Source organism: Erythrolamprus reginae, chromosome 5 (assembly GCF_031021105.1).
Source record: "Erythrolamprus reginae isolate rEryReg1 chromosome 5, rEryReg1.hap1, whole genome shotgun sequence".
Lineage (NCBI taxonomy): Eukaryota > Metazoa > Chordata > Lepidosauria > Squamata > Dipsadidae > Erythrolamprus > Erythrolamprus reginae.
In genome coordinates this window covers 81,950,732-81,965,041 of record NC_091954.1, presented here as the reverse complement: position 1 = coordinate 81,965,041, position 14,310 = coordinate 81,950,732, and the positions used below count along the sequence as shown (strand labels likewise).

Here is a 14,310-nt window from a genome sequence, read left to right as displayed (position 1 = left end):
AAGGATTTCCACTCTGCTTCTGTCTATATAGATTCCTTTTGTAGTAGGTAGTAGATTTATAAGAACTTGTTGCCTGGGTTGGCAGCCAATGTTCTGTGTGACTTGTTGTCTGAGGTTCTCTGACAGTCTCTAAAGTTTGCCCTTCACATCTACCATAGGCCCCAGGAGAACAGGAGACAAAAGTACCAAATGAGCTGGTCAAACATTTGTACAACTTTTCCAGCTTTTACAAAGAAAGCCTTCTATACACAATCTACACTTGGAGATGAACTTGGAAAACAAAGAGAGGAGAGTCCATTGAAACTCACACTTTAGCTCTGGCCAGACAAAGGTTCAGCTAGCAGCAGCTTGATATGGACAAAAGAAGGCACCCTTTTTATAATTCAAGGAGAAAAGAAGAGAAAACAGTCTTCACAATAGGGCCCAGAAAAGACATTATGGACTTGCAATGAGGGATGAATTATTCAATGAGTCCCAATGGCTGATGCTCTGAGGAGTTTTATGGACTCTCCACCGTGGAAAAAGTGGCTATTTTCACCTACAAAATGTTTCTAGCCTTTCTAGATGGCTAGAGATGCCGACAGCCATTCAGGATAGACAACTGAAACCATTCTTCAAGACTATAGTATCCCTTTGCATTGTAAAAACCAAAAGGAAAGAAGGGGGGGAGGAGAACAAACACCCTCAAGAGAGACTATTAGAGATTTAAGAACTGCGTCTTCACAGAGGTTCAATGTATATGAAGGAGGAAAAAAGAAAGAGCCCAAACTTGCACAGAGGAAAATTGTGCCAGCAAGTTTTTTGTTTTTGTTTGTTGGTTTTGATTTGGCAAATAATAGAATGTCGTGTCATGTATTTATGCAAGTTATGTACTTCATTCACTTTATTATTACAGACCAAAGATTTTTTTTTTAGTTTAATCTCCTACTTTTGTATAGTTGTGATCACTGTTTAGGCAGGTTTTTGGGATTTTTTGCATGAAAGTTGATCACTACTTAGTATATCTTAATAGTAGGAAAAATGTGTTGAATGAGGACTGGATTAAGAAAGAAATGATTAATGTTAACAGACAATGTACATTTTTAAAAAGTGGCCTCTTAATATCCATTCCTTGGTTACAATTGATAAGCAACTTAAATAGAAGGATCTGTATTTATTTATGTTTCTCAGCCTGTCAGGTTTGAATGCACACGTTTGAGAATTCATTTCATTGATTTTAAATTAAATTCTCCAACGTTTAGCTGTTTGTGTAAAATCTTAAGAATAATGGAAATAATTTGGGTCTCCATATTTTCCTCTACTCCATTGTTGTTTTCATTCCCTTCAATCTATTTATTTCAAAATATTTTCTTTTAGCATTTCAGGATGCTCAATCCTAAAACCGAGGCGCTTCAAGCTGCAAATAATTTTTGTTTTGAATTAAGTTTAATTGTAAACATAAGAGAGTTTGTTTCTATTTGTTTTGCCAATATGGGCAGAATAAATGGAAATTCTTGTTAGTGCAAAACTGAAATGCAAGAGGTTTCTTTTGTTTGTTTGCTTCTGCTTGAAGGGTAATTTTAACATCTAGTTTAATTGTGACCACAATTACTACCAATGATAAAAATAGCAACATAGGTTGATTAGTAATTTAAAATATTTTTGAATACTTAAAATATCTGATATTAATGAATTTAACTATAATGCTCCAGTCCAGATGATTTAAATAATTATACTGCATGTGCTTTTTCTGGAATACCAGTGAAATTGCATCCAAATACCTGACTGAATTGCAGTTTGTTATTACTTTGAAAAAGCTGTGTTAATTTCTTTCATTAAAACAATTATTAGCTTGTATTTATTATTAATAGAAATTCCGTATATATTGAGTTTTTCAAGGGAATTGTATGGAAAATATCTGCTAAACAAATTGCAATAAAAGCTTCTACATGCATTCTGGAAATAACTCATGAAAGAACAAATATAGGCAAGAGAATTTTCTTTAAATGATCCAAAGTTCACCCTTCAACATCAGCAGAATGACTGAATATCTATGAAAGTTTTAAGATGGACACAGGCTAAATATTTGTTTGCTATATTTTTGAAGTGTTGTATACTACACTGGTACTACTACACAATATTTCTTATGGGGAAGTTACTGTTGACAATTAAAAAAACATGCAAATGTATGACCAATTTCAAATATTAAATAAGCATATCTAGGCCCAATGTCCCCTCTAATTTTTTTCTGGTGTGGGCGGAAAAGTATAGTGTCTGAGCGGCAGTACTGGGCGGCACTCTTTCCCTCTCACTTTTTCCCTCTCGGCTTCTGGGCAGGTTTGAAAAACTCTGAGTTGATGATGATTTTTAAGTGAGCGATTGCTCACTGCTCAGCTTAGAGGGAACTATGTATCTAGCTACTTCTGAGAATACATTAGTGTTTTAATAGCTGACATGTTGGAAGAATTGGTTTCTAATTTACTACTTTTTTTATACAAATAAAATTAATTTCTTTTTTCTCAGAAAAAAGACAGCATTCAAAAAACCTCTTTTATTCAATAAATAACACCTGTATGAAATAGATAATCTACTGAAATAACTTTGTAGACATTGAAATTAAGGGAGATTATTTGTAGTTGTTCTTATGATGTATTATAATGGAATTGTACCATGTTGTATTCAGAATTATTTTTCATAGTTACCCAGTAACAGAAAAGCTAGTCACTTTATAAGTGTTGAAAAGACAAAACTTCTAATGAACTTCCTGCAGAAAAAAAAATCTGAATTTCTTTTTATGTTAGTATTATTCGTAGAAGTTTTATTATTACTTATAATATCTAAGCACAGTGTAAACATGTAATATTATAATTACTTATAATATTATAATGATAACAGAAATAAGAAACTTGAACTCAAAGAACTCTGGCACATGCCATTAATTAATATTAATCTCTACACAATCAAAAGAACAAGTGTTTGTTTTAAAGTACCTAGGAAAAAGAAATGCTGTTTGTGTTTTTAAAAACTTTAAACGATCTGAATCCATGAAGAACCCTGGAAAGAGTCTACAGTAGTCCCTCACCTATCGCTGGCGTTACGTTCCAGACCTGCCCGCGATAGGTGAAATCCGCGATGGGGAATTTATCGACTGATAGTACTTATTTAAGTATTTATAATGTAATTGTTTGGTAAGTTTTCATTGTGTTAAGTGTTTATAAACCCTTCCCACACAGTATTTATTTTAGATACAGTATTTAAATACAGTATTTACAATTTTAGATATATATATATTTTTTAAAAAACCTGCCGATCGAGTTCGGCGGGCTGTTTAAATCTGCCGATCGGCTTCCTCAGAAACCCGCGATGAAGTGAAGCCGCAGTAGGTGAAGTGCGGTATAGCGAGGGACTACTGTATTCCAGAATCCTGGAGTGAGGGAGAAGAAACCTTTAAACATGACTATTCTAGTAGGTGGTAGAACTACTGATTTTCCTTTAATAGGACCAAGTGCAGAATTATATAAATCACCAATCAGACTTTCAAACAACTGGGTGTGTCAGCTTCATTGATTGCACTAGTATTATTGAATTCTCAAACAGTACAACAATTGGCAATATAAAGAAATAGCAGCAGCAGCAACAGCAAAAAAGAATAATATAAACAATAGGATAATTCTAGACAGGAATCAAGGAACAGAATGAGGTTTCAGGTAATTTGGTCAACAGGCTGCTCCAAGAATCCAAGCATGACATAACCAGATCATTAGCTAAATACTTGGCAGTCTCAGTAATGAGAAATTGACAGATTCTATGAATGTTTCATTAAATGGATGAGCAGATGGTGACAATTTCATCAGTTCTTATTTAGTTAACACAAGAAAATTGGTTTTTGTAATTTTTTGCCAAGAAGAACCTTGGTGCAATTCTTCTGGATAGAATATTTTGTTCTTACACTTATTTATGCTGACCAAGGTACAAGTGTATATGTCGCATATTACATTATCCAAAGTTTTTCCTTTTGTTTTACTAACTCTCTAACTTTTCATGCATCATGAAATCTCCCCATTTGTGTTTTTCAGACTGGTATGCAGTCTGGGAGTTTTAAGAGTAATGGAGAGATGTATGAAAAAAAATTAGCAGGAATAGTGTATACCACTCTATTACCAGTAAACAAAGAACAAAAATGCCACAAAGAGAAATTTTAGGAAACCAGAGTACTTCCGGAACCACCTGCTACTGCACGAATCCCAGCGACCGATAAGGTCCCACAGAGTTGGCCTTCTCCGGGTCCCGTCGACCAAACAATGTCATTTGGCGGGCCCCAGGGGAAGAGCCTTCTCTGTGGCAGTCCCGGCCCTCTGGAATCAACTCCCCCCGGAGATTAGAACTGCCCCCACACTCCTTGTCTTTCGTAAATTACTCAAGACCTATCTATACTGCTGGGCATGAGGGAGTTGAGACACCTTTCCCCCAGGCTTTTTTATATTTATGTTTGGGTATGTATATGTTGTTTGCTTTTTAAAATATGATAGGGTTTTATGTGCTTTTTAATATTAGATTTGTTTTCGCTGGAATATTGTTTTCATTATTGTTGTGAGCCGCCCCGAGTCTTCGGAGAGGGGCGGCATACAAATCTAATAAATTGAACTGAACTGAACTGAATTATTCTCAGAATGCTTAGAGAAAAGTTTTATGGCGAGAAGGAGGAGAGGGAATTCTATAAAATTGGATTTATAATCAATAATGTTTTCCCCCTGGCTTTCTTTGATACCTTCAATCAGAAATGAACAGGCTGGTATAAAGGAAGACACTCTTTTAATAAGGCATTTCTCAAGTTGATGTACTCCAGATGTTTTAGACTAGAACTTTCATTATTCCTGACAGTTTGGCCTTTAACAGATCAGCTACAGCTAAAATGAAAATGATCAGATATTTCAAAAAGAGATTACTGGCCATTTTATTCTACATACAATTTGTCTACTGATGTAAAAATAAACTGTGTTGAACTGAGTCTGAGATGAATGAATAAACTAAGACTGTTTTGAGACAGAAGACTTCTATTTCCATCTGGGAACCCCAGAAATTATCTGGGAACCAAATACCACGTATGGATCTCAGATAATTTCATTTATGATTTTCGAAGGATGCAGTGACAATGTTGTCTATGGATGTAGACTTTTGTGTTTTCATGACCAATCAGAATTTACTCAGAACTTTTTGGAGTTCTATTCTCTATATTTGTTTTGTTTTTTTAAAGAAAAACAATAAATCTGGTACTTGGTGTTCTTCGGAATATTATATTTCTTGTTTCTATATTTAAGAATGTTTTTCTTCCAAGAGAATTGCATTGTTTCATATGTCAATCACTAAAATTAGATTTCAGTTTCCTTAAAAAGAATGTTATGTATTATGAATTGGGATTATACTGGGATTATTATTGATGCTGTGTTTGCTTTTTCTCTTTGTTAAAGGGTATACTTTTGTTATGGGTTTGGTTTGGCTAAACAACTAAAATTTGGCCGATGTTGGGGTGTCAGTTTAGAGCATCTGTTGTCACATTTAGTGATTTTTATGCTGTGTAGAGTATAGGGTGGATAATGCAAGCTTTCATTTTAATTCAACCATTCTTCAGTATCAATTCAATCCCAGTTTTACCAAATCAATAGAATGTATGTTGCTTAATCATCTGAGGGCAATATGTACCCTTGAGAGATCAATGTGGAAGAAAGTGGATTGTTAGATGATCCAGGTTATTCAATGGATTATTTAAAATATTCATAAAATGAGACATATGCAATGTTTTATTGATTGGTTGATTTATTGATTGCCTGCCTGCTTGTATTATTTTTACAAATAACTCAAGGCGGTGAACATATCCAACATATATACAGTAATCAAATTTTGGCTGATGTTAGTTCTTCCTATTTTCTCAACAACAACAACCCTATGAGATGAATTGGGCCGCGAAAGAGTGAATAGCCCAAGGTTACCCAATTGGCTTTCATGGTTAAGGAAGGACTTGAACACAGAGTCTCTTCTTTTCTAGCTTGGTGCCTTAACCACTAGATCAAAAATCTTTTCATATGTTATGGCAAGTACAATATGTATGAAATTATTCTTATAGTTGTTCACGTGGTCAGCCAAATGTTTAGATTTTATTTGGCATTTTTATCCATCTATTGGGTCCTTCCCAAGAACCTGAGATAAGCGGATTTTGTTTTTGATGATATTAAAGATATTGTCACAGGATATAAGGATGTAAATCTACTTTTCGCTATTTATAGTTACTAATTTTTATCAATGCTGTGTTCAGATGGTTTTCCAGATGTTTTGGGATTGCATTTAGGGTTGCTAGCATCCAATTTCCAGACTTATCTACAGTTGTTAAGTTTGGAGGTGTTATGTGGCAGGTGCTTAACAATTATCAATAAGCAAGACAGAAGACTCAATTATGTATTAGTGTTAATAAAATAAATAAAAATAAAATAAATCAATTATCATCATAATCTTCATCATCATTATTTTGTTATGATTTTTAATATTCATGACTTTAGGTATGTAAGAAATTCACACTACCTATGTAATACTAATAATGTGAATCACTTTCCTTATTGATGTCAGGTTGGTATTAAGTATAGGGAAAGAAGCCATTGTATTCAGTATCTTCTTCCCCTATACCAGTGTTTTTCAACCAGTGTGCCCCGAGACATGGTCAGGTGTGCTGAGAAGCTCAGCTTCCAAGACCGGAAGCTGAACTTTATTCTTTGCACCTCCTTTTTCGCGCCTTCCTTCTTCGCGGCAGGTGAGCTTTGGGGCCCAGCGGGAGAGTGATGGCAGCAGCGGCACCAGGCAGTAGCCGAGGGTGGCAGCTGCAAGCGGGAGCTCCAGGGCAGAGGCACCAGCAGCACCCCACCCAGCTGGAACTTCCCTGGCGGGGGCAATGATAAATAACCTTTGGGGACCGGTGGGAGGGCACCGGCAGTGGGAGCAGGAGGGCACCGGCAGCAATGGCACCGGGCAGTAGCCAGGGGATGGCGGCTGCGTGCAGGTGCTCCAGGGTGGAGGCATCGCCAGTGGTGGCTGGACGTGCTGCTGGATGGCGTACATGCTGGCTCTGTGGAGCTGGCACTGGCCCACTGGCTGGGCCGGGATGGAGGTGCCAGCCCCACGCCCATGCCCAGCACAGTGCCAGCATGTACGGCATCCAGCAACACGTCCAGCCGCCACCGTCAGGGCTCCCACTCACAGTCAACGGCTCTGCCGCCACCCCTGGCTACTGCCCAATGCTGCTGTGGCCGGCGTGGTGTACGAGAGAGAGAAATAGCAAGAGAGAGAGAGAGAGAAAGAAAGAAAGAGAGAGAGAGAGATTGCAAGAGAGAGAGAGAGAGAGAGAGAGAGAGAGAAAGAGAGATTGCAAGAGAGAAAGAGAAAGAGAAAGAGATAGCAAGAGAGAGAGAGAAGCTAAAGAGAAAGAAAGTGAGAGAGAGAAAGAAAACAAGAGAGAGAGAAAGAAAGCAAGAGAGAGAGAAAGAGAGAAAGAGGGAGGGAGAGAGAAATAGAGCGAAAGGGAGGAAGAGAGAGATTTTTTTGTCCAAACTTCTTTTAGGGCCCCTCGCTCAATGTTCCCCAGGATTTTGTAAATATGAATAATGTACCACGGCTCAAAAAAGGTTGGGAAACACTGCCCTATACGATATAAGAGCTATGGTGGTGCAGTGGTTTGAATACAGTACTGTAGAATAACTCACTGCTCACTCCAGAAGTTCAATTCTGATCTGCTCAAGGTAGCCTTTCATTTTTTTGAAGTCAATAAAAGGAGGACTTAGATTGTTGGGGACAATATGCTGTGGCTCTGTAAACTGCTATTGCTTATAGAATTGTTCTCAAAGTATAAAGAAACCCCAAACCTCAGGGTAAATTTGATTATTGTAATTCAGAGCAGTTGATATTATGTGGACAAGCTCCAATCTGCTCTACAACGAATCAATCAAAACTCTCCAAAATGCCAAACCAATCTGAATAGGTTTCCTCTGGAGTTACTTCGTACTATTTCTGAAGCTCATTGTCTGCCAGTCCTTAAAAGTTGTGACATATTATTTCCCTAACCTAACTGCCTAACTACATTAAGATCTTATTCTTCTTTGCTCGGGGCTTGGAATTATGGGTGCTGACTGGGTTGGGGGAAGAAACAGTAGAGTGGCAGCCTTCTGTGGAACCATCTTCCCTCTCCTTCCCACCCCATGTCTCCTTTGCCTCTTCTGAGGAGACTGAAGGAATGAAAAAAAGTGTTCTCATCTGTTTTAAGTGCCTTGTGTGGTGAATATTTTCCTGTTTTGACTGAGAGCCAGGAGTGGAATTGGTAGTTGGTGAATGGCAGCAACTAGTGGGAGCCCCTGTGTGTTTGGCTGTATTTATTTATTTGAGTTGGAAGGGACCTTGTAGGTCATCTAGTCCAACCCCTTGCTGCAGCAGGAGTCCATGCATTTCAGACAAATGGCAGTCTAATCACCCCTTTGAAAGTCCCAAGTGTTGGAGCATTCACAACCTCCGCAGGCAAGCTGGTTCATTGGTTGATTGCTCTCATCGTCAGAAAGGTCCTCCTTATTTCCAGGTTGAGTCTCTTATTGGTCAGCTTTCATCTGTTATTCCTAGTATGGCCTTTTAGTGCTTTGGAAAACAGCCCGACCATCTCCTCTCTTTGGTAGTCCCTCAGGTATTGGAACACTGTAATCATGTCTCCCCTGGTCTTCTCTTTGCTAGACTAGCATTTATTTATCTATCTATCTATCTATCTATCTATCTATCTATCTATCTATCTATCTATCTATCTATCTATCTATCTATCTATCTATCTATCTGCCTCTCTCCGTAGACTCGGGGCGGCTCACAACAGTGATAAAAACAATACATAATGACAAATCTAATAATTAGAATCTAAAATAACATACATACAGTCATATCATGCACAAAAACTACATAGGCAGGGGGAGATGTCTCAGTTCCTCCACGCTTGACGACAGAGGTGGGTTTTAAGGAGTTTACGAAAGGCAAGGAGGGTGGGGGCAGTTCTAATCTCCGAAGGGAGCTGATTCCAGAGGGTTGGAGCTGCCACAGAGAAGGCTCTTCCCCTGGGTCCTCCCAGATGACATTGTTTAGTTGAAGGGACCCAGAGAAGACTAACTCTGTGGGACCTAACCGGCCACTGGGATTTGTGCGGCAGAAGGCGGTCTTGCAGATATTCTGGTCAGGTGCCATGAAAGGCTTTATAGGTGATGACCAACACTTTGAATTGTGCCCGGAAACTGATCGGCAACCAATGCAGACTGCGGAGTGTTGGAGTAACATGGGCATATTTGGGAAAGCCCATGATTGCTCTCACAGCTGCATTCTGCATGATCTGAAGTTTCCGAACACTCTTCAAAGGTAGACCCATGTAGAGAGCGTTACAGTAGTCGAACCTCGAGGTGATGAGGGCATGAGTGACTGTGAGCAGTGACTCCTGGTCCAAATGGGGCCGCAACTGGTGCACCAAGCGAACCTGGGCAAACACCCCCCCTTGCTACAGCTGAAAGATGTTTCTCTAATGTGAGCTGTGGATCAAGGAGGATGTCCAAGTTGCGGACCCTCTCTGAGGGGGTCAATAATTTCCCCCCCAGGTGATGGACGGACAGATGGAATTGTCCTTGGGAGGCAAAACCCACAGACACTCCGTCTTATCATGGTTGAGTTTGAGTCTGTTGACACCCATCCAGGCACCAACAGCCTCCAGCCTCCAGACACCATGCCCAGTTCTTGCAACCTCTCTTCGTATGTTTTAGTTTCCAGTCTCCTTAACATTCTGGTTGCTCTCTTCTGCACTTTCTCTGGAGTTTCAATGAATGTGCTGTAATGTATTATAATGAATATAGTGTTCTGTGGTGTGTGGAAAGGTGTTGGCTGGATTCCTATTAGTTCTGAGAGCTGGTAAAGCTGACAGGAGGTTCAGCTTACACCTCAGGGGTAACGGAGGAGAGCTCTAGGAGGTTCATGTTCTTGGTCCTTATGAGAGGATTGGTTCTGAGGATGCATGGAGTCAGTTCATAGATATCAAAGGTATTAGTTATTTATTAAATTTATACAGGCACTTCATGAGAAGTGACTCTGGGCAGCATACAAGAGTTAATAAAAATAATACATGTTGTATATAAAAACAGACATTTAAATATAGCAAAAATTAGCAACAAACTATAGATGATTAAAACAAAAAATATACAAATCTCAAGCAGAGAGAGAGAGAGTGAATACATCCACCTCAATAATGGATATGGAGGGATTGGGTTACTCTTGGGGTTGGGTTACTCTTTGGAACTGCAGAACTGTTATCTTGTAACAATGGTTCTGCAGTTCCTTGATCTCAGTGGACCTTCAGTGGTCCTGGCTGCCATAACAGAATAACACAATTGGAAGGGATCTTGGAGGTCTTCTAGTCCAGCTCCCTTCTTAAGCAGGAAACACTACACTACTTCAGACAAATGATTACCCAACACCTTCTTAAAAATTTCCAGTGTTGGAGCATTCATAACTTCTGGAGGTAAATTGTTCCACTGATTAATTATTCTAACTGTCAGGAAATTTCTTCTTAATTCTAAGTTGCTTCTCTCCTTGATTATTTTTCACCCATTGCTTCTTGTTCTGTCCTCAGGTGCTTTGGATAATAATTTGACTCTCTCTTCTTTGTGGCAACCCCTAAGATATTGGAACATTGCTATTATGTCACGCCTAGTCCTTCTTTTCATTAAACTAGACCTATCCAGTTCCTGCAGCCATTCTTCATATATTTTAGCCTCCAGTCCCTTAATCATCTTTGTTGCTCTTCTCTGCACTCTTTCGAGAGTCTCCACATCTTTTTTAAATATTTCAGCAATTAAACCTGGATGCAGTATTCCAAGTGTGGCCTTATAAGGGGATATTAATACTTCACATGACCTTAATTATATCCCTCTGTTTATGCAGCCTAGAACTGTGTTGGCTTTTTTGGCAGCTGCTGCACACTGCTGGCTCATATTTAAATTGTTGTCCACTAGGACTCCAAGATCCTTCTTAGAGTTACTACTCTTGAGTTATGTATCATATATACTGTACCTGTGCATTTTGTTTTTGTTGCCTAAATGTAGAAGCTTACTTTTTCATCATTGAATTTCATTTTGTAATAAAGCAATAGCATCTAGAGCATACTACCCATAGTGCTTTACTCCCCTCTCCAAGTGGTTTACAATGTAGAAGCATTATTTGCATACTGCCCCCTCATTTTACTGTCCTTGGAAGGATGGTTGGCTGAGTCAACCTTGAGCCCCATCCATATCAAATCTCCAGGCTGTGATCAGAATTTAGGTGCAATACAGTGTTCCCTCAATTTTCGTGGGGGTTACGTTCCAAGACCTCCCGCGAAAGTCGATTTTCCACGAAGTAGCGGTGCGGAAGTAAAAACACCATTTTTGGCTATAGGCAGCCAAAAACTACCCCCACGCACCCTTTTTCAAGGCAGCGCAAGGAGCCGGGCTTGAAATTAGGGCAGGGAGTGACAAAAGTGCGGAGGCCAGCAAAGATTGCTTTGAATGTCGGCTGCCCCCGCCCCCCCCAGCACCTACGGCCCCCTTGCCGCTACCGCCCGCCCACCTGATCCACCCCTCTCACCGGCTTTCTTTGGACACGGGTCCTCCTGCAGCAGTGCTGGCGGCTACAGCTTCTCATCCTCCTCATTCGGCCGGTAGCCGCTCTGAGCGCTTTGAGAATGCCTGCCTCGCCTCTCTCACAGTCCCTTAGCTGAGAGCACTTTCGTCCCAGCTATCAGCGAGGGGGCTTCAGGAGAGGTGGGGCAGGCGTTCTCACAGAGAGGGAGAAAGAGAGAGAGAGCACGAGGGGGGAGAGTGGAAGGTAGAGAGAGAGAGAAAAATGATAGAAAAAAGAGAAATGAGAAAATGATTGAAGCAGAGAATGACAGGAAAGAAAGAGAAAGAGAGAGAGAAGTGACTCTTGGTGATGACGTATGACGTCATTGGGTGGGGAAAAACCGTGGTATAGAAAAAAAACCGCGGAGTATTTTTTAATTAATATTTTTTGAAAAACCGTGGTATAGCCGTTTCGCGAAGTTTGAACCCGCGAAAATCGAGGGATCACTGTACTGCATTTTAATCACTGTACCACTAGGGCTTTTGTCATTGATGGGAGAGCTGACCTAGCATATACTGCTGAAACCAGGATGGATTCTGAAGGAGGACTTTTTCTTTTTGAAATTTGCTCAGCTGGATTTCAATGTAGCATCAGCTGAAACTCAGGGGCAAAGATGGAGTTGTGGTATTTATGGCTTTCAGAGAGCTTGCCCCACAGATCCATAGTTGTGAGATCCTGTTCATTAGCTGGATTTGGGGGTTCAGTTAGAATTGTTACTATTGTACCAACCTCCCTGCCATATATCAACTTCCCTGCCTGACCTCTTTGACTTCATTTATGGGTTGATAATCGAGTTTATCAGACTAGGGGACTTCAATTTGCCTTCTCTAGAAATGGTTCTGGGAATTCATTTATACCATAACAGCTATGGGGTAATCCAAGTTGTCCAGAACTCAACTAAGGACAATGGTCACACTCCAGATCTGTTGTTTCTTTCAGAGCACTGGTAATTTGATCATAAATTTGGGTAGCTCTTGGTACCCCCCTTTCTCATGGTTAGATTATATCCTAATTTCTATGAGATTCTCTGGTGCTACTACCCACTACAGTGAACCTAGACCCATTAGATTGGTTCCCTTACAGTGATTGATGAGTCTGGAGCACATTCAGAAGGAGGTGGGGTTATGCATGTAGGTTAGCTGCACAGTCTATTCAGAACATGTAAGGGTGAGCATATGGATCAGATCATGCCTGTGTGATATTTCTTCTCTTGTGGATCCCATTACTTCCTGTTATTTACAAAGGAGCTGAAGGAGATTAAAAGGACAAAGGTATGATTAGAGTGTCACTGCCATTCAAAAAGACGAATATGGGTTAGAGCTGTTATTAAACTCTACTTTGTAACATTTAAGGGCAGCAAAAGTGCAATACTTCTCCAACCTTATTGCTTCTGCAGACTGTCATTCTGCAACCCTGTTTCAGGTAATGTAAGCCCTCTTGGGTGAAGGAGCACAATGAACCTCTAAGAGGAATGTGCAGAGGAATTTGTGCAGCATCTGTTGGATAAAATCACTTGGATTGTTTCAAGTTGGATACTGGCCTTGCTGCAGGTCCTGATTAGTGATGGGCGAACCCAACAGTGTTCGGGTTCGGCATGTTCGGCCAAATTTTACGCAAAATTCAGCTGAACCCAAACCGAACCCGAACTCGAACCAGAATGGGGAATCCCTCCCATGAAGAGATTCCGGGGGTGGAGCTTTGATGTCACTGGCAGGTTGCTAAGACCGCCAAGGTGATCACTTCCTGGATTCCATGGAATCCAGGAAGTGATCACCTTGGCGTCCTTAGCAACCTGCCAGTGATGTCAAAGCTCCAAATGCCAAACACGACCCTGAACTTTGCCTGAACTTTTGGAAAAATTTCGGGTTCATGTTCGGCATACCGAACACCGCAAAATTCGGTACGGACCCGATTATGCAGGTTCAGTTCACCCATCACTAGTCCTGATGAGTTCATTGAAGAAGAATCTTGCCTGATTATTTGGGAATGGTTTGAATATGTTGAAATCAGGCTCGTGAACATGGACACCTGATTCATGCTCCTGCTGACTCATTAAAGAAGCTTGGGGTGATGTGTAAGTGGATTGTCTTAATAATTCTTTGACTGAGAGAGTTGTTCCTTTACATTTTAAAGAGGTCTTTGTTGTGGCCTTCCAGCAGCCTGTGCAGCTGATAGTGGATCTCTGCTGAGAAGAGGCCGATGGGTGATACGCCAGTGTTCTGTGCAGCTGGCACCCAAGTCAGAGAGGGAGGGGGCTGGCGAGGATTCAGTGCCGTAAGCAGAGGTTCAGCTAGGGCCTTCAGACATCAGTGATAAAGAAGAAGACAAGGAGCCTCTTCTTAATGCATGGGCACACAGAGCTGCCAAAAGGCAGGAATGGTTCCTCAGGAGAAGGTCTCCTTGGGAGTAAGGCTTGAGGCTAATTGGTAAGGTGACCAGATTTTAACATTGCTAAAGAAGGACACCATTGGGGGGCATGCGCTTGATTACAAATTTGGTGTATATGGAGCAAAAAAAAATCTCTTTATTTTTCTTCCTCCCTCCCTTTCCCTCTCTTTCTCTTTTTCTTTCTTTCTCTCTCTCCCTCCCTCTTTCTCTCTCTCTTCATTCCTTCCTCTCTCTTTC

The 14,310-nt window shown here is 40.4% G+C and overlaps 1 protein-coding gene across 4 annotated transcripts in view; it reads left to right on the top strand.

Moving 5' to 3' along the window:
• The window catches only part of PAX3 (paired box 3), a 119,339-nt gene that overhangs the window by 14,081 nt on the left and 90,948 nt on the right, over nt 1-14,310 (top strand). Inside the window, exon 5 of one of the 4 annotated variants that reach the window (XM_070754079.1) lies at nt 8,367-8,375. The exons of the other annotated variants lie outside the window; for them this stretch is intronic. Coding sequence (XP_070610180.1) covers nt 8,367-8,375 — 9 coding nt within the window. The remainder of the gene's footprint in view (nt 1-8,366; nt 8,376-14,310) is intronic. 4 annotated transcript variants of the gene reach the window in all.